The sequence below is a fragment of the Phalangium opilio genome, unplaced genomic scaffold, assembly GCF_054372755.1.
Source record: "Phalangium opilio isolate 3A_F unplaced genomic scaffold, DU_Popi_V2 ptg000113l_1, whole genome shotgun sequence".
Lineage (NCBI taxonomy): Eukaryota > Metazoa > Arthropoda > Arachnida > Opiliones > Phalangiidae > Phalangium > Phalangium opilio.
The window spans coordinates 3,861,092-3,884,158 of record NW_028324209.1 but is presented as its reverse complement, the minus strand read 5'-3'; the positions used below and the strand labels follow the sequence as shown (position 1 = coordinate 3,884,158).

The 23,067-nt window shown below is 34.2% G+C and overlaps 1 protein-coding gene across 1 annotated transcript in view; it reads right to left on the bottom strand.

The window, feature by feature from the left end:
- The window catches only part of LOC149623407 (ecdysone-induced protein 78C-like), a 63,167-nt gene extending 40,491 nt beyond the window's left edge, over window positions 1–22,676 (bottom strand). Inside the window, exon 1 of the mRNA XM_089853316.1 lies at window positions 21,408–22,676. Within this exon, the coding sequence (XP_089709442.1) occupies window positions 21,408–21,909 (502 nt within the window). The 5' untranslated portion in view covers window positions 21,910–22,676. The remainder of the gene's footprint in view (window positions 1–21,407) is intronic.
- Between the last annotated feature and the right edge of the window lie 391 nt (window positions 22,677–23,067).

Genomic DNA, 23,067 nt, shown 5'->3' with positions numbered 1-23,067 from the left:
ATGATAGTATTACACTTCGTCTTCAAGGATTATAAAGTCCTATCTCAATTTATTCCTTAATATTGATTTTCCACGACTTTCCTCAAAACTCATAAAGATGCATAAATACGCAGTTAAATCATGACTGACTTTACTAGATTTTAATTGTACTTTTAATTGAATCTCTTATTTACCCTACCAGGGTTATTTTTCTTTTTTTCACTGATGAAATTTCGCCAAAGCTTCTACCATAATGGCGTCAATAAATGGATACAAATTTCTCCCACATCCATAGAAGCGCCATAAAAACAATTCCATGTGCCACCTGTACAATTCCCCCGATTCAATTTTACAACAAACATTAAATCAATTTATTTATTTTGTTAATATTGCAAATTAATTATATTTTTACACGTTAGCGTTACTGCATTTGAAGTTACATCGTTTCTACTATAAAATACCGATACAACAGTCGCCCATAGTATATTCTCACCTTAAAAATACCCCAAAGGCTACAGAAAAAATCTATGGGGGTGAGAAAACAAGCACCACAAATTCTCAGACTGGTCTAGGTCTACCCCATCGCGGAGGGTTTTTTCTTCTTCTTCTTCAAAATAATAATAAAGGTCCAGCGCAGACCAACCTGACACTGAAAGGTCCCCGTAAAAGTAAATCATTTGCTTCCCCACCCTTTCAATACCCTAGAACTCTACCCCAATATTTAAACGTTATTTTATTTTTTCTGGGCTATTACAGATCCAGACTAGTTTAAAGTTAGGTGGTGTGTGTGTGTGCCTGCCTTGATTTATTTTTTTTACAGACAACCAACCGTATAGGTAAAGGTACATATCTGATCTTGATAATGCATTAGGTGAAAGCAAGCTGTAGGGTGTGGTGGACCCGTTATTACAAAATTTAGGTTTTTAGGGAGGGATTTTTTGGTTAAAATTAATCGAAGTTAGAATTTAATTTAATTCAGCTAAATATTACGTTTATAATGGTTATTTTTGATAAGGGAGAGAGTGGTATAACCAAAGAGATTATACTGTAGTAGTAGAACCTAGGGTCTGGAGAGTTCTCGCTTTGGACGTTTGAAATGTTTCATGAATTTAAACTATTACAGGGTTGCCACAAATATTTCAGTTCAAAATTCCCTGACTTTTCCAGGCTTTCCCTGACCATCTAAAGCCAATTTCCCTAACCAATTTTCACACTTACACTAACAGAAAAGTAAGAATGCAGCCTTTAAAAAATCGCTTATTTATCATCAGCTTTGCGCTTAAAATTATGCTAATTTTATCAGTTTTTAATTGAAACTAGTTAATAAAACTTGACTATATATGTAGTCTCGTATTTGAGTTGGTGCGCCTATAGTAGTATAGTTGGCTGTGACTACACATTTTCTCAAGTCGATAAATTCCCTGACTTTTACACCAATTTTCAAAATCCCTGACTTTTCCCTGATTTTTTACACCCTTTTTCAAATTCCCTGACTTTTCCAGGATTTCCAGGTACTGTGGCAACCCTGTTTTACTCTATCACTTTAAATTTTAAGCATGTACAGATTGAAACTGAGAAGCCACAGATACACTTACAGAATAAAAATGTACAGTGTGTTTCTGATAAGTCTGTTACAAATTAAAGGGTGATTTCTTGAGGTCAAACTGAGTAGAAAGTGTCAAAGATGATTTAGTTATGGAGATATGGACTCAAAAAACATTGATTAGCCCCAAAAACAAGGAAATTGACACACACGAGGACTGGGGATTGATTAGATAGTGTGCACACACTTCTACCCCCCTTAATTTATCAGAAACACCCTGTACACCACACAAATCTAAAATCAAAAATAGGAATAAATCAACAATATGTCTGCAAGGTAGACAAAAATAGTTTTCGCCTGTCCTTCTATTTTCCACCGACTAAGTTCAACTAAATCCACGTCTAGGCAGGTGAAACCCTTGCCCTATGGGAGCCAAAATCCCACACCGGCTAGGGACCCAGGTAGACCCTTTATCTAAATAAAAAAATACTCCATCCCTCTTACCTTACTTGCTGTAAGGCTAACCCTGCCGTGAGAAAAAGTGGTAGAATTCTACAGAAAAGCTCGGATTTAAAGGAGAAAATAAACAAAACAAATTCCCGGGCCTTGGTTGATTCTGGTTGCGGGTCTTCTGGCGCTTATACCTCACTTGTTTATGGAATAGCATCACCCTTAGCTGTTTACGTCTTCTCAAGTCACCCAAGGTGCGTTTTCTTAACAATAAAGATGGGGTAAGAAGAAAAACCTTAAGCCTACTATCAAATCTTGCCCCGTTCGGCATTGCACGGGCTGTTGTTTGTTGGTGGTGTGGTGGTGTATACAGTTACGTGTGATTTTGATTTTGCCGCCTTATTTTGGAATTGCAAAGGTAGTTTCATCACCTGCTTCAACTTTTCCAATTTCTTTTTTTTTTGGAAAGGTTAAAGGGAGAATTTTGAATAAGTCTGTTTTCTTGGCATATTTTTCCGTATCAATATTGTCTGAGGTCGCAAGACGTGGGTTTCCGTTTATGTAAAGTTATGGGTATATATCTAAGATTTGCAATGATTTTGCTGGGAAGTGTTGCTTATTTATTTCCTGGATGCAAAAAATATGAGATAAAAAATAAATAAATATTTCAACAACCAGTAGCGGTTTGGTTCGGCTATAGTTCCCCTTCCAATCTTTGAAGGGACAATATCGTATTTTTCAATACTTGAAAATTGGTTCCTTCTAAAATTGAAAGCGAGCCATAATCTTAATTAAAACAAATTGAAAATTACTGCCAATTAGTTAGTTGCGTCTTGAATCAGTTGTTAAAACCAGAAAAATCTCTAATCAAGTTCACACGCGAGGCCTAAGTTAAGCTATAGTAATGTAGAGTAGATTTAGTCATGGTCCCAATACAATATTGAATAGCCCTAGTTATTTAACTTATTTTTGTCATCGGAAAACTCGATAAAACGGTATAAAAAACAAGCGAAACCGCCTCAAAAGTTAAAAACCCCATAACACTAAGACTTCTTAATAGCAAAACGGTCAGAATGTATGACTACCTTATAGAGAAAGTTAGGTACATTATTAGTCTGGCAGATGCCCCAAGGATTACAATGGGCAACAGGCGCGTGACCCAAGCAAACAATGAATACATTAAACCTCTTAAATACGTCCTGAGACCCACCACGGAAGCCCGGATCGAAATAAACGCGCAACTTACACTCAACAATGAAAATCCCTTAAAGTTTACGAGGGCTTTTAAGGCATAAAAACCCAACGGTCTACGGATCACGTATGGGACCATTTAAAGGGGCCCAACCCTGCAAGGATGGCCCGTAAAACTTTCCCGCCAAAGTGAATCGTCCCTCGTCGGTCATCTCATCACCGGTTAACTAAATACTCCCATGAATTCTCGCGCCCAGAGTTTTAAAAGTTTACCTAAAGAGGTGCGTGTTCAGAGCAAAAACTTACCGAAAAACGTGTACAACCCTAGATGTTTTGCACTTTAATTTCGTTATAGGTTTAAATTTAACTAGAACTTGGTACGACTTAAGCCTAATTTTAAATTAAAATTGAAACTCATCTGTGATGATGCCTAACTTGGAAGGTCTAGAGCGATAGAGATTTGGGGTCAATTACTTAAACTGTAATTGCAAATGCTTTGAAATGTATTTTTCAATTAAGCAACACATAGTTTTCAGACTAGGAGGGTTAATACATTTACACCAGGAGTCCAGACTTCTTTTTACTGCGTTTTTTCCACCAAATAGCCTGGCCTTCTGGTGTAAATGGTATCAATCCTTTTAGTCTGAACACTATGTATTGAAACCCAAATCTAATTCCGAAAATTTTAAAAACTAGCCTATAGGAACTTGGCAATTCGGGCTTAACTCCGCCCCCAGCGCCATTATGGTATGTTTTTTCAACAGAATGAAAGCTATATAAGCCCCTCCTCCTGGTATGTTTTTTAGCACTAATGGAAGGTAGCCTGACGTTGCATGACGTAGTACTGCCAAGTCCCTATTTACAGTAAAAAATTAAGGCCGTTTCTGAGTCGAGAAGCATCGAACTTAAATCTCACTTAGACGCGTATTCATTTATAAAGGTTCACTATTCATGGGAGAATTTGCTGTAATTCTTCGTCTCACTTTGATGTGTTTTGGACTCTAATTTGTGTATCCTCTTTTTGACAGTTTCATAATGGAAAAAGAAACTTTATAAGGGTTTTTTACGAGACATCTTTCCCTCAAAATCCAGGATTCGCGGATTGGTTTTTTTTATTAACCGAGGGTTAAACATAGAAGCGTATATATACTTTCCCCGGGTTCTTTTCCCTGTGGACGAGGTTCGTCTTCTTGTAAAAATAGACTGGACAATAGGCCAGTGAAACTCTGACCGGCCGCTCGGCTCTCGCCCCATTAAGCAGCGATATGCTTTGACAAGGATCGTAGTACTTTTTTTGGATGGGAGAAATTTTATATTTTTTACTTTTTGCTCTGGCATCTTCAAGTTTTTACCTGTCCACTGGCGTTTATATAAATCCAAAGACTTAGCGACCCCTCACCCGAAAATGTATCCGATTATTAAAGGGAACGTCCATAAAATTTCATTGAAAAATCTAAAGGAGCTTGAATTTGAAAAAGAACACGGATGTTTAAGAAATTTATTTCGCTTTTTTTGCGTTTGTTTTCAGCAAAAGTGCTGCAAAATAAGTCATATTTTCAATAAGGGGTTTGTGATACACGACTTCTCGCGAATTTCAAGCTTAAATTACGGAAAAAAATGAAACTTTTTCCTGATTTCCCAAAATATATACGCGATTTTTCCAAAACATTCGCGATTTTCCATGAATTTTCCACGAGTTTCTTCATCTAAACCATATTCCCTGATATTTCAAAGTATTCTGAACCCAGGGTATTTATCAGCAACATTACTCTTCACTAACTCGCTTTAAACCTACAGAAACGTGTCACCAAAAGTCACATTACGCACTCTCAAGTCTCAACCAAACTTATAACCCGTAAAAGAAATAGAACCTTAAGGCGAAACCCCTATGCACCTCACTTTCCTCTCAAACTCCATCTCTCTCTCTCAATCCCCGGAACTATTTTAGCGATAAAATGGCCGAAGACCCGAAAAAAAAAGGGATGAAAAAAATTGTCACACAAAAGAATGGAATCGATTACGCCAAAAGCCCTCCCAGATATAAAAATGGCGTCCCCCCCCCCTGTATAAAAAACTTAGGCATGTACCTAGCGGGCACCTGGGGATTCAAACAACGAGTAGAGAAAAAAAAATCCCAAGAAGAAACTATTGTAGAGTTTGCAAAAAAATTCTCGGATAAAAACTTACTTTTTTTTCTTCTACAAGTAACTATAGCGTATCTTCGTTTACTTAACAATGCGAGAACAAGAATTTCTATCTAGCACCAACCTGGGATACCTAAGAAGTCCCAGAAAGAAATCATGTAATATTTTAATATTTAAATCTATACGATAGTTATATCAACTTCCTTTTCAAATTCAAAACCGTTTCGGAAGAAATTTCAACCATTTTTGTTCGAATTTCTATATTTGAAAACCGTGAAGTTAGTATGTACTTTTGAATAGGATGATCTGACGACAGATCTCACGAGTAGAAAGTTGTATTTTTCTTTCTTTCGTTTTTTAAACGTTTCGTTTGTATGTATGGTTACAGATAACGTCGGAAACGGAATATGCTAATTTATGAAAGTACAATCTATTTTGCATAAAATGGAAACGCTTTCTTTAAAAAAAATTTTTTTAACTTAACTATATAGCATTCTAAGAAAGTTGAGTATAGTTTCCTGTATTACACCTGGATAAATTCACGCATTTTCCCAGGTATATTTAAAGATACAATTATCTTTTCGTCCCTTAGTTATATGCGAAATATCTAGACTAAAATAGTTTAAAATTAAATTATCAGGCTTAATTCGTTATCTTCAACGGTACACGAGAAAAGATAAAATTTTAGAAAAATATTTTAATGTTCAATTCAATTCAATTCAAGTCTAACCTAACAATATTCTTAACCTGTCGTCGACGCCAACTTTTACATAACCCTAAACGCAAGGTCTGAAATTCAAAATCCCCATGTTACCCTTGAAGACTGTAGGACTACATCAAGTGTATATTGCAAAAGGCAGCTAGAGCAATGAAAAACATTCCTGTCTAAAAGCCCTGAAGGGGGTATCCTTAGACCCCATAGAACCCAGTCAGTCAGCCTACCATGCCAAACTTATTCAAGAGGAACATTCCACACACAGAAAAAGAAAATTACCGCGAAGATATGTTTAACATTTATTCCCCTCCTTTAAGAAATGATTCAGAAACTTCTCTATCGCGGTCTAAGCCAGTATATCACGCTCTAGTTTGAGAAATACAGGCAAGGAGTATATTGGATATTGGAGTGGCATAAAAGAAAGATAGTAGTAAGAAATGGAGAACGATAGGGGGGTTGGGTTTTCGTCACATTCCCTAAGTGTAAGGATAATTAAAAATAGCGTGGGGAATTAATTTCCATGGAATAATTATGGTTACGCAATAACAAAGATCCATCACGTGACTAGAGTATTTACTGAAAAGATTTCAAGGATATAGATGGAGTATGTCAAAAACAAACAATAGAGGTAAACAGGCGGAAAGGAAAATAAATAAATAAATAAATAAACCATTCACAATACCAGGACTTCATAGATGACAACATAAAAAAATCAGGCGTATAAACTATAAGAAATTTAACTTAGGAAATCATGGAATATTCATTGAAAATATTCCTAATTAAATATAATATCAAAAAAATTGTAAACAAGTAAAAAAAATATACATATTCAAAATCAGGTGTGCATCATCTCACACCGTTTCCAAAAATTAAATTACCAAATGTCTTTAAACTTCACACTCATATACTTCTAGCCAATAAGAAATAACGGTGTTTTTCGTATATAACACACACACAGATCTCTGCTCAGTGCTTGCTCGGATCCCTTTAGGCTAGTCTAGCTAGACTTTGGGATTCAACTACTCTAGCAACGGCGCAAAGGATTTAACTTATCTTCACATTTTATGAAAATATAAAATAAAAAATAAATAAATTGTATATTCCTAGGCGTTTACGCGCAGTCAACCAATGAGAGGGAGCGAGAGAGAATAGACTAAAACTCTAAAAAAACGCTTCCTAGATTGCAGTACTAGGAAACTGGAAGGTCGGTCAATGGCCTAGGCTCTGAATAGGGGCTTCCCAACACGTACCTTCTCTCATTCTCTCTCTTCAAGGCCAAGGGCGACGGATTATAGTCAAGAGAACCGGGAAGTTTTCATATTGCGGAAATGGAGTGTGCCCCTCTCACTTGACAGTGAAGTTAATAAGGGGAAATCTACGAAAATCGGTGACACACGCAGGTTGATTTTGGGTGATTTTAACCTTGATACAGATGTATGGAATTTAATTAAGAAATTCGGTGTGATATTTTAATTAAAATTATGGCAATTAACTCTAAGTTAATTATTCGAGGAGCGTATATAAATAATAATATAAAAAAACTAATTAAAAATATATATTATTCTCATGTTCTTTCAATGAACACTGGTGTAATGCGGGTAAAACATTTCTACAGGGGCATAAGTTATTTTCAATATATCGAAGTGAGACTATTGAAATGTTGAACGGCTAATAGAGTAGATTGATTGCTTCAAAATAAGACCAATTACACCAAAATCGGTTGATAAATAAGGAAATTACAACCAAATTTCTAATTTAGGAAGTGATTGCGTACCAATTGCGATGTTTAAAGCTTTTAAAGAAATTCGGTACTTTAATTAAAATGGTAATTAACTAATTAAAGGCGCTAATAGCAATTAATTCCGTCAAATATTGCTAATTGCTGCAAAGGCTTCGTCGATCCCTTTCGTGATAAAATACACAAAATTATCAATTGTAAATTAAGTATTTAAATCGAGGTAATAAAATAGATATTAATCATGATACATAAAAGCGCCAATCTCTTCCTGTAAAGTTTAACTGAATTGAAAAGCTACACGCAGGGCCCTCCCTTAAAAATGAATTAGGGAAATAATAGAATTAAACTGCCTTACAACAATAAATATATAATAAAATGTCGTCGGAATTCACCCAAAAATTCTCACCCATTCTGTAGAGAGAGAGAGAGAGAGAGAGAGAGAGAGAGAGAGAGATAAAAAAATGAAAACTACAAACAAAAGAAACGGTCTCTATTCATTATCATCGTAGGCTATATTCCGTATATTGAAGCGGAAGTGAAATAATATTTACAAGAGAATTTAAATAATAGAGTTCCCATCCTCCCTTGCTCTATTATCTATCCTTCATTGGGAGGTAGGGCTCGCTCGTTCCCGCTTCTAAAGACTCAGGCTAGCGTTAAAACGACTTAGTTTGGAACATTGAAGATTCACCGTTACGCGCTTTTCATCTTCCCCTCATCTAGCTTTAAATGTTAAATACACTTGTACAGGGTGTTTCTGAAAGATCTGCAAGAAATTAAGTTGGGATGTTCTTTGGGCGATTTTCAGTCGAAAATGTAACTTCTATGACATTTTCCCCTAAGAGACACAGTTTCCGAGATATTATTTGAGTGTTTTAGGGATGACCCCTTAATTAAATTAGAGATAATTGTCTAAATTAAGGGTCATTCGTAAAATACAGCATCCAATATTAACTCGAAAACAGTGTCCCTTAATTGTGACAGAATGTCATAGAAGTTACATTTTCGACTCAAAATCACTAAAAGAACATCCCCCTTAATTTATGCCCGACTTATAAGAAACACCCTGTATACAGAGCGAAAAACTTTCATTGTGACCCAAGCCAAGATGTAATTATCAAACAAACTTAATATGTAAATCGATTAAAAATTATTTATATAATCCTCATTTAAAAAAGAGCACCAATGGAAAGAGGTAAAAGTTTCCACCCTGTATTGAAACTATTCATGGACCGGAATCAAACTGAAATTTCTTTAAACATATATATTCTTTCTGTCACGGGTCTTTGACGTCAAGATTGACTCATTCTGACAAGAGATATTTAAGTTTCTATTGTTTAAAATGTTACAAGGAAAGGGCGAGATAATCATTGTTAAATAGTAGCGGCTAACCTTTGGAAGGCTGTTATTTATTACATAATTTGTTGTTAAGAAAGTTACTATTTTAAAAATCACGTTCAATCTTAAATGTCAGCCTCGAAAGAATCATGTTACGTAACTTAAAGTGTTAAGAGGATACAGAGCATCATCCTTCTTGTTTCTACAAATGTATCTAAAATTTAAGTTTTAAATAAAATTATATAATTTAAAAATATTGAAAATTCCGTGTGAAATGTAAAATTTAGCATATCCTGTAAATCTTTTGCGATCTTTATCTACATGGAGCTAAACCAAATGTCAATCTAGTTTTTTGACTTTCCCTCAAAGTCGTAGCGAGTTAGGCTTAAGAAAATTAAACACAATACAATAAACCAATAAAGGAAGCTATAAACAGTACAAACCCCTCCAATTTCCCTTAAAAAAAGATCCATGTATCAACTGCAAAGCCTGGAATATCGGAGTTAGAATATAAAAAATACATGGTTACCGAAAAAAAGTTACTTTGAAAAAAAAAAAAAAAAAAAAGAAACTCGGGCAGTTTTAAAAATTTACGACAAGGGGAATACAGAAGAAGACATTCAGTGATGGAGAAAGTAGAGAAAAGTACGGTAACCATGGCAACCAGAGAAGAAGAAGAAGGAAGCGTAGCCCATTATAGGAAACTAAAGATGTAATGCAAGGATCGAAAAATCTCTTGAGAAAGTCGGAGAGAGCGCCGGCCCGAGGAGAAAGAAAGAGAGAGAGAGAGGAAAAAGCAGGGCCAGGGATTTTCGAATAATGAAAGAAATAAGAAATGAGGGAGGGGGGCGAGGAAAACGACTCCACCAGCGATTAAACATCTTCTCGAGTAGATTTAAGAGATTTTTTACCTCAGGGAGAACAGGGGGTGGGATCGAAAGAACTCTCTCAAACTTATATGGAGTCAGGTTAAAAGGGAGAATGAAATTCACAAAGAATTTCCTTAAAAATTATTAGATTTAAAATTATCAACTATTTTTTCAATCAGAATCTTTTCATAATATAAACACATAAAATGATAGAGTGGAAAACATTAAAAAAATTAAATCTTCATGAACTTGGCAACCTAACCTAACCAAACCTAAATCTTTAACTCCAATCAAATCAAACCTAACCTAACATTAGGTCAGATGGTTGTCATTTTCATTCACTAGTTATAGTTATTACCACTCCGCGATGGTAGCAAATCTACATCGCTTAGCGACTAAACCATCCATTTCATTCTCCCTTTAACCACGTTCTAATGATAATCTCAAGCGGAATTTTCCGCGCGAATCTAATGCATTTCTGATTGCTCCGGGCTTTGTATTTATTGAATCCCGTGGATGAAGAAGCTAGATACAGATTATAAAAAAATGTCCAAAGGGGCTGAACATAACGGTGCGAGCGATTTTTCTACGGTGGTTACACACCACCACCACGACCGCAAGACGCGTCTATGAGAGCATAGAGACTAAAATCTAAAGAAAGTGTATGGTTCTGGATTAGAGATTTGAAATTCTCCGCGAGGCAAGGTCAACGTTCGCTCCAAAGAAGATGGGTATATACGTAAATTTTGTTTAATTCAGATAGAGGGTGGGGGGATGTATAGGCGGTGGGTTGAACTTGAATTTAAGACTGGAATAAATGGAGGGACTTGTATCACTTGTATCATTGTTTTAAAGCAAGACCTAACGTCACGTAGGCCTACCATCAAGGGGTTTGAGGTTTTACATACAAAGGATTTACACTGTGTTATTTTAAAGTCTTTCGTGATATCAATCAAGAAATAATACAATTATCCCAATAATATTCAGCAAATAATTCCACAATTTTATTAGATTAAAAATTTAAGGATTTTTTTAAAATATTGAAGTTGGATTTCATTTTGTTTGGGAAATTTACGTAAAAAATGTTCTTTACGAAGTATTTCACGGAATGGCGTGTTAAGTATTGAACATGTGTTCAATTACCGCGAGATTACGCGTGAACTTACAATTAAAAACTCTCTAATTAGTCATCAAGATTTACCCCCATCAAAAATAATTTTTTGCAAAGAAATGATGGCTCAATTTTTGGTCCTATCTTCAAGTATGGAAATAGTTGTTACTGTATGTTTCATATTCATGGCTTGAATGAATAAACTCGCGTTGTTACTCGAGAGTGAAAATGGCATAACTGGTTTCATCGATTATGTACGCTAATGACACTAGAGCAATTTGTCTATTGGCCTTAAACACGGGAAATGGTAGACTACTGTCATTACTCTCTTAGCGATGATGTCACTGGGCGTATACTTTAATTTTTAAGGTTTTTAAATTTTTTACGAGATTATTATATAAGCTTGAAAGTTGAGCTATAGGCATATTTTGATGGTAATTGAGTCTGCTTTGCAAATGGCAGAGGCTGTAGAAGTTTTCTTTTAACTCGAGGTTCAAACTGGTTTGGTTATTAGGAAGGTATAGGAGATTTTTGGTCTTTAAAAAAAAAGAAAAGACTTTTGATGCTTTAAGAGGGTGTTATTTTATCAGATTTATTATTTAAACATATCCCGGTTTTCTAGTTTATTAGTTATTTTGGAGGGTGGAACCCAAAAATAATAAAATGCCTAAAATTCCATCTGGTTTTAGGATTTGGAAATCTTAGAATTTGAATTTCATTAATAAACCGCTACAACCCCGCCAAAGATTTTTAATATAATTCTAATTGATAAATAAATATAAGGTATTCAATAGCAATCTTGGAATGGATCTAAAAATTACTTAGACATAAATGAAAATCGTTACCTTCCGAGAATGAAATCAACTATAAATATTAATTAATTTTATATTTGTCATAATTTCTAATTTTCCGCTCATTTTAAAAGTTAATTTTAGCAATTAAATAAATTATTGGAGTAGAATTCAATGAAATCTAAGAACTTGCACTCCTCTGAAATTAGATTATAAATTTCCAAACCGACGAGTTAAAAGTTTCCCAAAAAATTAAATTTAAAATCCAAAAATAAATTTAAAATCTTCCAAAAATAAAATTAAGTTTAAAAAAATAAAATTAAGTTTTAAAAAATAAAATTAAGTTTTAAAAAAATAAAATTAAGTTTTAAAAAATAAAATAGTTTTTTACCATCCATTTGTTCAAATATTCGTAAAATCAATCAGAACCCACGCACACATTTCCCTTACAATAAAAAAAAAAACAAATAAACATCGCTAATTCACCCTGAAGTAAGTAAATATCCTTGTAAACATAAACAAACACCAGCCGATTTTATAAATAGGAAAAGAATAAAACTTAGTCAATAATACTTATAGATTTCAACGGGAAGGTATTGTTTAAAACAATATACATACATCCGTATACTTCCGTAAAAAATATATGCGGAAGAATTAAAATGATTGTAATAAAAAACACACTCCCAAAAAATCGACATTGAAATTATTTCCTTTTCAAACCTACTCGAGAAAGCTTTTTCCCAACTTGTTCTTGAAAAATTTAAAGGTATTCTTAAATACGTATTTATCCGCTAAAACTTTTTATCTAAATTTTTCTCGTTAAAATTAATTCGAATTTTTGTGTTGTTCACCTAGTAATTTTTCCAACAGCCATAGCAGACGATTATTTCAATATCTTTTTACTATATTTAAAGAAATAGAATTTAAACTTTTTTATAGAGAGAGAACGTAGGAGTGTGGCCCAAGAATGACTCATTCAACTTCGCTCAAAAAGGCGGGAAGAAGACACATAATCGGTACCCGAAATAATTCTTTAATTCCGTGACGTAACAATTACGTCAACAATAAACTGTCAAACACAACGAATATTTAGGCAAATTCAAAAGGGGTCGTTATTAACATAATTATATTAAGTATAATTATTAGATAATTCAAGTATTCCTTTCAGAAACCTTTACAAGATTTCATGTGGGGGGTAGTCAGGGGGGAAGGAAGTAAATTTCGATGATGACGAAATGCACCACCAATCAGCATCGGGAACTGGGGGGTGTGCTATGCTTGTTTAAGTCAGGTAGTATTTATAAAAAATTTCCTGTACGCTAAGTAACTTTAAGAAATACATAAAAAAAAAAGAAAAACTTTCAAGATCAAGGAGTTTTCTATCAGAGAGAGAGAGAGAGGATTTGAAGGTCCATAGACGACGGGGCATTGAACTTGAAAACGTTCTCTTCTCTCTCTCTGCTGGCTCTCACTCGTACATACTACATACACGCACTCACTCACTGCAACTCGGAAGAGCTATTTTCCGCCGCAGTGTGTTGCTTCCTAGGAGGAGCGTGAACTTGGCCTAGTTTCTCGGCCGCTCACCCCGGCTACGCTGCTCCGTACCGCTATGTATACCGCGACAATACAAACTCCCGCATACCTATAGGAGTTTTCGAGGGACCTGTAACGTCGAATGATCGCTGATGCAATGCTCAATACAACAGATTAGGAGGCAGATTTTTTATTAAAGTGATGGGGGAATATTTTCAATGTCTAAAATTCACTTTTGAGGAGATCCATGGGAATTTTAAATATTTAACGTATAGAATTCAACCTTAGGAGTACAGATTATTTATATAAAAAAAATATCTTTGAAGGTTGTACAGCAGGGCCTTTGCCTAATGGAATAAGAATATCTCGCTAAATGTTTACTATTCATTTCCGTTTTTTTTTAATTCTTATTGGTTGATTACCTTCTTTATCATTATTCATTATATAAAATGTTGTCCGCTCTATGGAGGCAGGGAGTGATATTTAGACTAGGGTATATACCACGTGTCTACCAAGAAATCGAGTGCCCAAAGTAGCTCCAAAAAATTTAACGAGAACTGAATGCAACTGTCTACTCCTCTATTGAATATTCTCTATGGGTTGTATTTACCGAGGGGCCAATCACTCAAGAGTAGTTAGTCTACACGCTGTACGTATTACGGGTAATCTATATTTAAGTTCCGCGCTTGATAGTTGATCAAAAATGACTATACGTAATCGTATTAGGTGTACGATGAATCAAAGAGTGATTAGCCCCTCGGTTACGTTGAATTGGAGAAAGCACTGGGTTATAGACTAGTAGCACCCCATGCTATTTGTACATAGACCTTAATACAGCGCCAAAGCTCGGAAACTGCCACTACTCTATAGGGGGATTACACTGTATATGGCAATATTGCCGATGGAAAAATTAGTATAGCAAAATAAAGACCTAATTACAATTAAAATTATATTTAATTTCATCAATAATAATTTAATTAATAATTAAAAGTAATAAAAATTACCAATATTTGGGTGGCTCAAAACTTTCAAACCGTTGACCTCTTATTGCTAATTCCATACTTCTAATGTATGACATACTTATCAGATACACCCTGTATATTGCTTACACTTCTAACTAATACACCCAGTTTAATAAGTGTACAATTTAGTATACCGATTATCCCGTCGGCAGTATATCGCAATTTCCATAGATAATATCTCATAAATCAAATTTCAATTTAAAACTAAACATAATTCCTAGAATTAAAAAAAAAACATAACTGTCTGGTAAATAACCTAATTTAAATAATATTAAAAACAAACCACGATCTAAACGTTTTAATCAATCTAAATTTATATTCGATAAAAAGACCGCCCAAAAAATAAATAATATTAAATTAAATCAAAATAGACCAGATAAAACGAATCGAGATAACGTGATCAAAAACTGGTTTTTCACTGTTAATTAAAAATGGAATTAATTCGTTAAAGATAAAATAGAGGAGAGAAAGAAAAATGTACGAAAACTGAAATTGTGGAGAAACATTGGCAAGTATAGGTGAATGCCCTCTAAACCACAACAACGTTTTTTCTTCTTTGGTATTACTACATTTAGCAGAAGTTTACTTCCCCTCTTCCTTCCTTCTCATAGCCCATTAAATATACTGCCGAGATACACACAATGAATAGATTGTTCAATAAATTCGTCTAAATATTAAAAAATGTATAATGAAAATTGAAATTAAATAATTAGATTCTGATTAAAGCGCGGATCTAGAGAAACCGAAATTCTCTTGGTTTACGCGTAAATATTGTCATACTTAATTAGTTCATGCTGTTAATTAGTTTAATATTGAAATAATTTAATCAAAGGTTTTGTTTAAATTAAAATATGTTTCCAGAGTTGCCATAGATTTTCCCTGACTAGTTTCTCGAATTTTTATTTTGAACAAAAGTCAGAATGTTGTATTTATAAATGACTACCACTAGTACTGATGTAGTATGATAATATTCGAAATAATATTAAATCTATGACTTTTTAAAAACTTCCCTGACATTTCAAACCCATTTATAAAAATCCCTGACATTTCACACCCATTAAAAAAATTCCCTGACATTTCACACCCATTAAAAAAATTCCCTGACATTTCACACCCATTAAAAAAATTCCCTGACATTTCACACCCATTAAAAAATTCCCTGACATTTCACACCCATTAAAAAAATTCCCTGACATTTCACACCCATTTAAAAACCTCCCTGACATTTCACACCCATTTAAAAAAATCCCTGACATTTCACACCCATTTTTTAAAAATTCCCTGACATTTCACACCCATTTTTTAAAAATTCCCTGACATTTCACACCGATTTTTTAAAAATTCCCTGACATTTCACACCCATTTTTTAAAAATTCCCTGACTATTCCAAATAATTTTTCAATTCCAAATACAAATCGATAAAAAATGTTCATCAAGCAATTAATCTACACATTTTAGACTAAACAAAAAAAATCAATAAAATTAAAAAGAAAGAAAAAAAATCAAGCGGCCAAGTACAAAACAGATATAATAAAAACTACGCAATTTTGATTAATTCGATGATATCACTGGAGATGCACCATCATCAAATACCCCTATAGGAGGAAGAGAGACTGAGTGAATAAGCTAGTATTTGAAATACTCCGTAACAGGTTTCAATGTCAGGGAGGAAGCGAAATTTCAGTTTTTTATTTTATTTCGAAATCGCAACGTTTACATTCAAGGGCATTGAACCAGTACCCCTACGCGAGAGACTTTCCCGTCTAGGAACAGTGTTCCGAGGGGATGGTGCACTCTTCGTTCACCCACTTTGTAGTAGACAGTCAGCAGCGAGCGCGCCTAAAGAGCAAAGACACTAGAGAGAGGAAAAGATGGGAAAGATTCTTACAACTCGCGTGGTGACATTAACGTTAGATGAGCCTGCCCGATTATCGCGTTTGTGGGGAAAGGGTTGAAGCACCCCTCGAGCTAAGATTTTTCTTGGGCAGGGAATTTTTAAGAAATGCGTTTAACCGAAGACGTTTTTGCTTTCGGTTAGGGTTTCGGCTGCTAATGGGGAAAGGATTAAGTGAATATCGAACCCTACAGCTACGCGCCTAGTAATTTTTTTGGTAATTAAAATTTTGATGGGTGTATTATAGCTTGACTAAAATTTTTTGTTTCAAGTTTGGTTGCGGAATTTGACGCCTTTTTTGGTGATTACGAATGAAGTGTCTGTATGGTTCGGATGCATATGATGGTATGCATTAAATGGTTAATGAACAAGTAATTAGATATACGTATTAATCTATGGACGATGTTGCAGTCGTAACTGTAAATCTTTTACACACACAAATTCGTCATCAATACACGAGGGCATATCTAATCTTTATAACAAGGCTCAAAATATTGCTGAAATTACGCATTACATTTACAGAAATTGCATTTAGAAAAATTACCCTTTTATAATCCAAAAAAATAATTTACATTACACTTTCATATCAAAAATGCTTAAATGCTTTCCGAAATCGAAACTATAAATGTGAAAAATCACAGCAATAAATGTGGTAAAAAAGCTCAAAATGTAAAAAACACAGCTCGAAAAGTGAAAAAAATCACAGCTCATTATGTGAAAAATCACAATTCAAAATTTCCCATTACGCAATTCGTCATCCTTGTAAATTCCCACTAAACTCTTTACTCTGTAGCTATATAAGAAACCAAGGTCAACGCACCAAAACACACCGGGCAAAAATCACGACGCCTATAATATTAACTAATTAATTTGACTACTTTAACAACAAAGAAAAGGCACTACAAAAAATACCTCAGGCACTCTCTCTCCCTATCAAAGGAGCTTTAAGAGGACTTGTGGGTAATCAACGAACAATTTAAAAACTAACAGAGTTCTCTACCTATAGTTTGTAAGCGAAAAATAAATAAAATAAATTTGTTCAATGAAGTATATTATAAAATTGACTTCAATTAATTCCGATTCAGTCGACAAAAAAAAAAGAGTTCAATAATGATGAAAGGAAAACTCCATGTTAAAGTCTTTTTTAGTACTTAGTGAGCTATGCGCGTAACGAGCGCGGGTTCAATGAAAGCAAAAGATGACTAGAAATTCGGAAGTATGCCAAAATAGTTCAATGCCACTAACTCGAAAGGGAAGACACACTAACAGGAGCTTCCGTACGAGCAGCGAAAGTTCAATCACCTAAATTCCGCCGATCTTTTGCCGCTCGCTACACAAAACTCGTGTTCAACCGCGCAAACGACAAATACCTATGCTAAGGAAAAATTCAGATGCTCGCGTTAGTTATGTAATTTAATTTAATTGCCAGTGCTAATTAGTTGCATAATTAATTAATGCGGGATTAATTTAATTTTATATTTTTAATGAATTGTGTTTAGAAATATGTTTTAAATATTAGTTTATTGATATTTGGTTAATATTTTGATGAAAGGTCATTGACCCCAGTTTTCGTTAATTTTTTGAAAATTTGTATTTTCGAATTTTTGCCTGATTTTTAAGTTTTATAGATGATTTTGAGTTTAGGGACTTTTTCGTAGGGGTCATTGACCTTATGTTGACCTATTGATAGAGTTGGTGATATTTTAATTTATTTTCTGATTTAATTCATAATTTTAAAGTGATTTTAGAAAGTGTCTGTTTTTGGAAGGGGTCATTGACCTTATGTTGACCTATTGATGGAGTTGGTGATATTTAATTTTTTTTTGTGATTTAATTCGTAATTTTAAAGTGATTTTAGAAAGGGTCTGTTTTTGGAAGGGGTCATTGACCTTATATTTGACCTATTGAATAAGTTGGTGAAATTTTTAAAAATATTTGTGATATTTTTAATTTTTAAGAGATTTTTGTAAGTGTCTGTTATTTTAATTATTATATTTGACCAAATGAATCAACTGGAGAATGAATTTGGTTTAATTTTTGAGTATTCTGATAAGGGTTTATTGACCTTTGTTTGACCTATTGAGACTTTTCCCAAGTTTTTTTAAAAAAAAATTGTAATTATTTTATAAGTTTAGGCAAATTTTTATTTGGGGTCATTGACCTATGTTTGACCTACTGAGATCATTTTGGACTATTTTCAGTTTTTTTTTTAAATATTAATCAAAACGTTAACTGGTCACCTTAATTTAATGTTAAAAATTTCACTAATTTAATACGCTTATCGAAATAACTCATAGCACATAATACATTAATATAGACAAACTTGAGGTCAATAACCTAGGACCAAAATTAGGCCAAATGATAAAATTGATCAAAAATTAATAAACCACACCAAGCCTTTAATTTTTAAACTCACTACAAACCCAAGAAAAGTACTTAAAACCCACAAAGGTCAATGACCCAATACACCCAAAAAATCATCAAAAATTTTAAAATGTCATAAAAATACGTAAAAACATTAAAATTTTCATAAAATGACCACAAAGGTCATTGACCTCTACTTATTAACAGACCAAAAAATTAATGAAATAACATATATTAAATTTTTCAATTCTCCATAAAATTAATTAAATATTATTTAATAATTAATAATTTTAATAATAAAACGTTTTGACCTTAACCTTCAAAGTTTTATAAAACATATTCCTTTCCCTTAAAAAAAACGTGAAAGTTTAAAATGCACCAGCGAAGGAACGAACGTAGTGTTGTCATTTTAGGTTTACCGGCAAAAAGTTCAACCACCTGTGGAATCTCCACGAGGTTATTCCCGCTCGCTCGATTGGGAGCTTTCCCGCCAAACACCACGTGGATTCTCTCTCTCTCTCTCTGGCTCTGAGAGCAGCATCAAGCCTGTTTATCTGGTCCCCCCTTTCCCTCCATTAAAATACGTAGAGCGCGTGTAAAAACGCAAAGCGACATTAACAATTGATGTAAGCATAAAAGGGGAAACATTCCTACCGACTTGAGTCACCACTTTGGAAAAAAAAAAAAGATATTTTTGAATAAAAAAATCATTTTCATAATGTTTAATATGCCTCGGGTACTATCGCAATTTTTTTTTCAAACCTGGAGATAAAAATGGATTTAAATTATGAGATTAGCTGCATGTATATTCAATATTCTGGTATGGGTAATATTACAGTTTTTTTTTGAGATTTTTTCTATTTAATGTTGAATTATTTTGTTAATTCTAACGCTATAAATTATAAGCAATGAATATTTTAATTAATTCATTTATCAATTAAAAATTATTCGTGGAATGTTTTAAATATACCAGAGAAATCTATATAGAAAACCTATATATTTAATAATATAATTTCATGATTTAACAAGTTTAAAATAACGAACAAATATAATTTTGTAAAATTTCAGCTCAACAACTTTTGAAAAAATAAATAAATAAATAAATAAAAATAAATAAATAAATAAAAATAAATAAATAAATAAAAATAAATAAATAAATAAAAATAAATAAATAAAAATAAATAAATAAATAAAAATAAATAAATAAATAAAAATAAATAAATAAATAAAAATAAAAAAAAATTTTAAATATTTTTCTAATTTACTTTAAATTAAATTCGTATAAAATTCACGAAACTGCACTAACTTTCTATGTCCAGGTTCAAAAACCCTATACACCAGCACAAGAAACATCAAACCAATAGAAAAAAATTAAATCCCTTCCAATATATTAGAATAAAAAAGATATTCTTAAATCTTAAATAAACAAATATAGAGGAGGAACTAATCCATCCTTGGAACTAATTTGATATCAACAATAAAATGTTTAATACAACGAGCCTTATTAAAACTCAAAAAGTAAAAAAAAGAAAGGCACTTTAGAAACCCGAACTACTAGAATGAGAAAGCCGAAACAGCCCACGAAGCGAGTCATAGCTAAGGAGTAGGCTAAAAGAGCAAAGACACTTCCGAGGTACCTAGGTAAATGACCTCCAACTATCAACATGATAAGTCCGAGGATTTTTCGCGTTGAAACTAAGTACCTTCCATAAAACACGTATAAATCCTACATATCCTAAAATATAGCTAATAATTCACCGTAAATAAATAAATAAATCATAATTAAAAAAGGAAATTAAAAAAAAATTCCCCGGTAAAAAAATATTTAAATTTTTACATCCTATTTAACATATTTATAAAATAAATTTATATTTTATTTAATTTAACTTAATCATAAATAAAGTATTAAACTTGATTAAAAGCATGAATTTCAGCGATTTAAAGGGTTTTTAAACCAAGCGCGTATTCGCCAAGTGTAATGACCCCTTGTACTACGGTGGTTAGATCGGGCTTCCCAGCAGAGCACCACTGCCAAATATTTTGAGCGCGGGTTTTCTGGATAGGAAACTTAGCAGCTACGTCAATGGCCCAGTGGGTGGTTTAAACAATTTTTAAGAAGTATCTGATACGCGTTAAGAATTTAAACTATCTTATTACGTAATTTCATTGGCTCAATTATAATAATTATCCTTCATTCAAAATTTAAATAAATTTTTACTTTTACAATTATAACTGATTAAATATTAGGAATAATGTTAGCGAAATTAAATTATCCCATAATTTTAACATAATTTCCAGATTAAAAACGCTTATAAGGGGCCACTTACTTACAAAGAGCTTTGAAGGTAAAGTGTAACCTAAAAACTATCAACCTCAATAAAACCAGCCCAAGCACCACCGGCGACCAATTGGGGTCAGAAACTTGGCAGTACTTATTTTCTTTAATTTATTAACTTATTTTTAATGTTTAATATTTTATACTTTGTATAATTTTTGACCAATTATTGTTACAGATTTGCTTAATTATTAAGATAGTCGACTTTCTAGCAGCGAAAAGTAGGCAGAATTTTACGCAAACGACGTAGGTGCTAGAGTAAGGAAAATATACTTTGAACACAATGTTCTTAAATGTGAAATATTCACGAAAAACTTAACCTAAAGCTGCCGCGTTCGAATCTCTTGGACCGAAATAAAGATATGACAAAAATGGACTGTAGCTTACCATTGGGCTTTTTGAGTGGAGGCGATCCTTTAATGATCCGCATACCAACGGTACTTTCGGGCAAAGGGGGCCCGAGTTTTTCAAAGTGTCCCATCATGGAAGGGCCGCCTTGCATAGACCGGGGTGGACTGGATAAAGTTCCGTTAGATGATACGGTGGTGACGGGACTACAAGGTGACAAACTACCCGGGGTTAAAGGTGCATACCCGCTCGAAGTATGGACGGATGAATTTGGACTGACCACGGAACGTTCGGTTCCGGGATAAGGCGGCAAGTTAGTAAACTCTTTGTGGCCACCGTACGAATTCTCGTTCATCGGGTCAAAATACGTCTTTTCTTCGTAACTCTCCTTTTTAATAAGGGATGGGTCGTAAAAGGTGATAAATTCGGGGACACTGGGGTCGAAGGTCAATTCGGTCATTTTCGGGGCTTCCGCGGTACCAACGGTGGAGCTAACGGGCGGGGTCATGACCCCGCAATCCTCCATTTTAAACACGTCCATATTTTTAGGTTCAACTGAATTCCAAATAGTTAAAAAAAAACAATAATTGTCAAAAAAAAGTTCACCTAACCGAGATTAAACCGATGTTTAGGAGCGTGACCTTCCCACATGATTATTTAAATTGGTTAAAATCCGATTTCGATTGAAAACTCGCACCTGCAGTTCAAGTATACGCCTGACTTAAGTAATCAGTATTTAATTCAGGCTTACGAATAATTGAACTCCAAATAGACGATTCTCACTGAAAATTCGCGCTGGTTCACACGAGGTAGTTGCGAATAAAATTCAAACAGGCCGAATTTCTCTTAATTAACGAAAGTACGTTGCAACTTGCAAAGACACTCGCGCAAAAAAATTAAAAATCCACAGTGAAAAACGAAACTGGGCACTAAATACACCTGCACTGATGAGGCGACAGTTAACGGACCATTCCTTGTTGGTAAGAAAAAAAGCGCTTTCCTTTGAGGAAAAGGTAACCGGTATTGAGACCGGGGAGGTAAGAAGGAATCGAGGACGAAGCACTCTTAGGAACGCCACGCGGGAAGGGTCGACGGTAGAACCGGGGAAGAGCTAAACTGGCAACCGATACGGGACGTTCCTCTTTCCGCCTGGATCAAACTTTCTCCCTCGACGCCGAACGCGAGACTGGTTCCGGACAGGGGCCAAACGTCGCCAAAAAACTTAGCGGTGGTGCTGGTGGTGTGGACCCCTGCGCGCCGTTCGTTCCGTTCCTTGTTTACCTGTAGGTCGATGAACCAAATCCACCGTATAGTTGAGAGCGCGCGGGTAGCAGCTAGCTACCTTCTCTCGGATTTTCGCTGGTTCCGAGGTGAAGTGACGCGCGAAGGGGAGAAAGGGGTCTCCTAAAAAACTTTTACGCCGAAATTTACTCCCTCCCCCCGCTCGCGTAAACCGTCGTCCCAAACCAGGAATGGTTCTCGGACCATCTTACTTGCCTAAACCTAGATCGTTACGCCACTTACGACTTTAGGGTGATTAAGACTGCCTTCTAAGATTGGTACTTGCATGGTGCGCGAGCCTTCCACCCGGGGGCGAAAAACGGTACTACTTTTTCTATTCACATTAAGAAAGTTTGTAAGATGACGACTGGTTGCCGTAAAAGGGAAAAATAGCTAAGTTGTAAAAATTGTTCGCGTT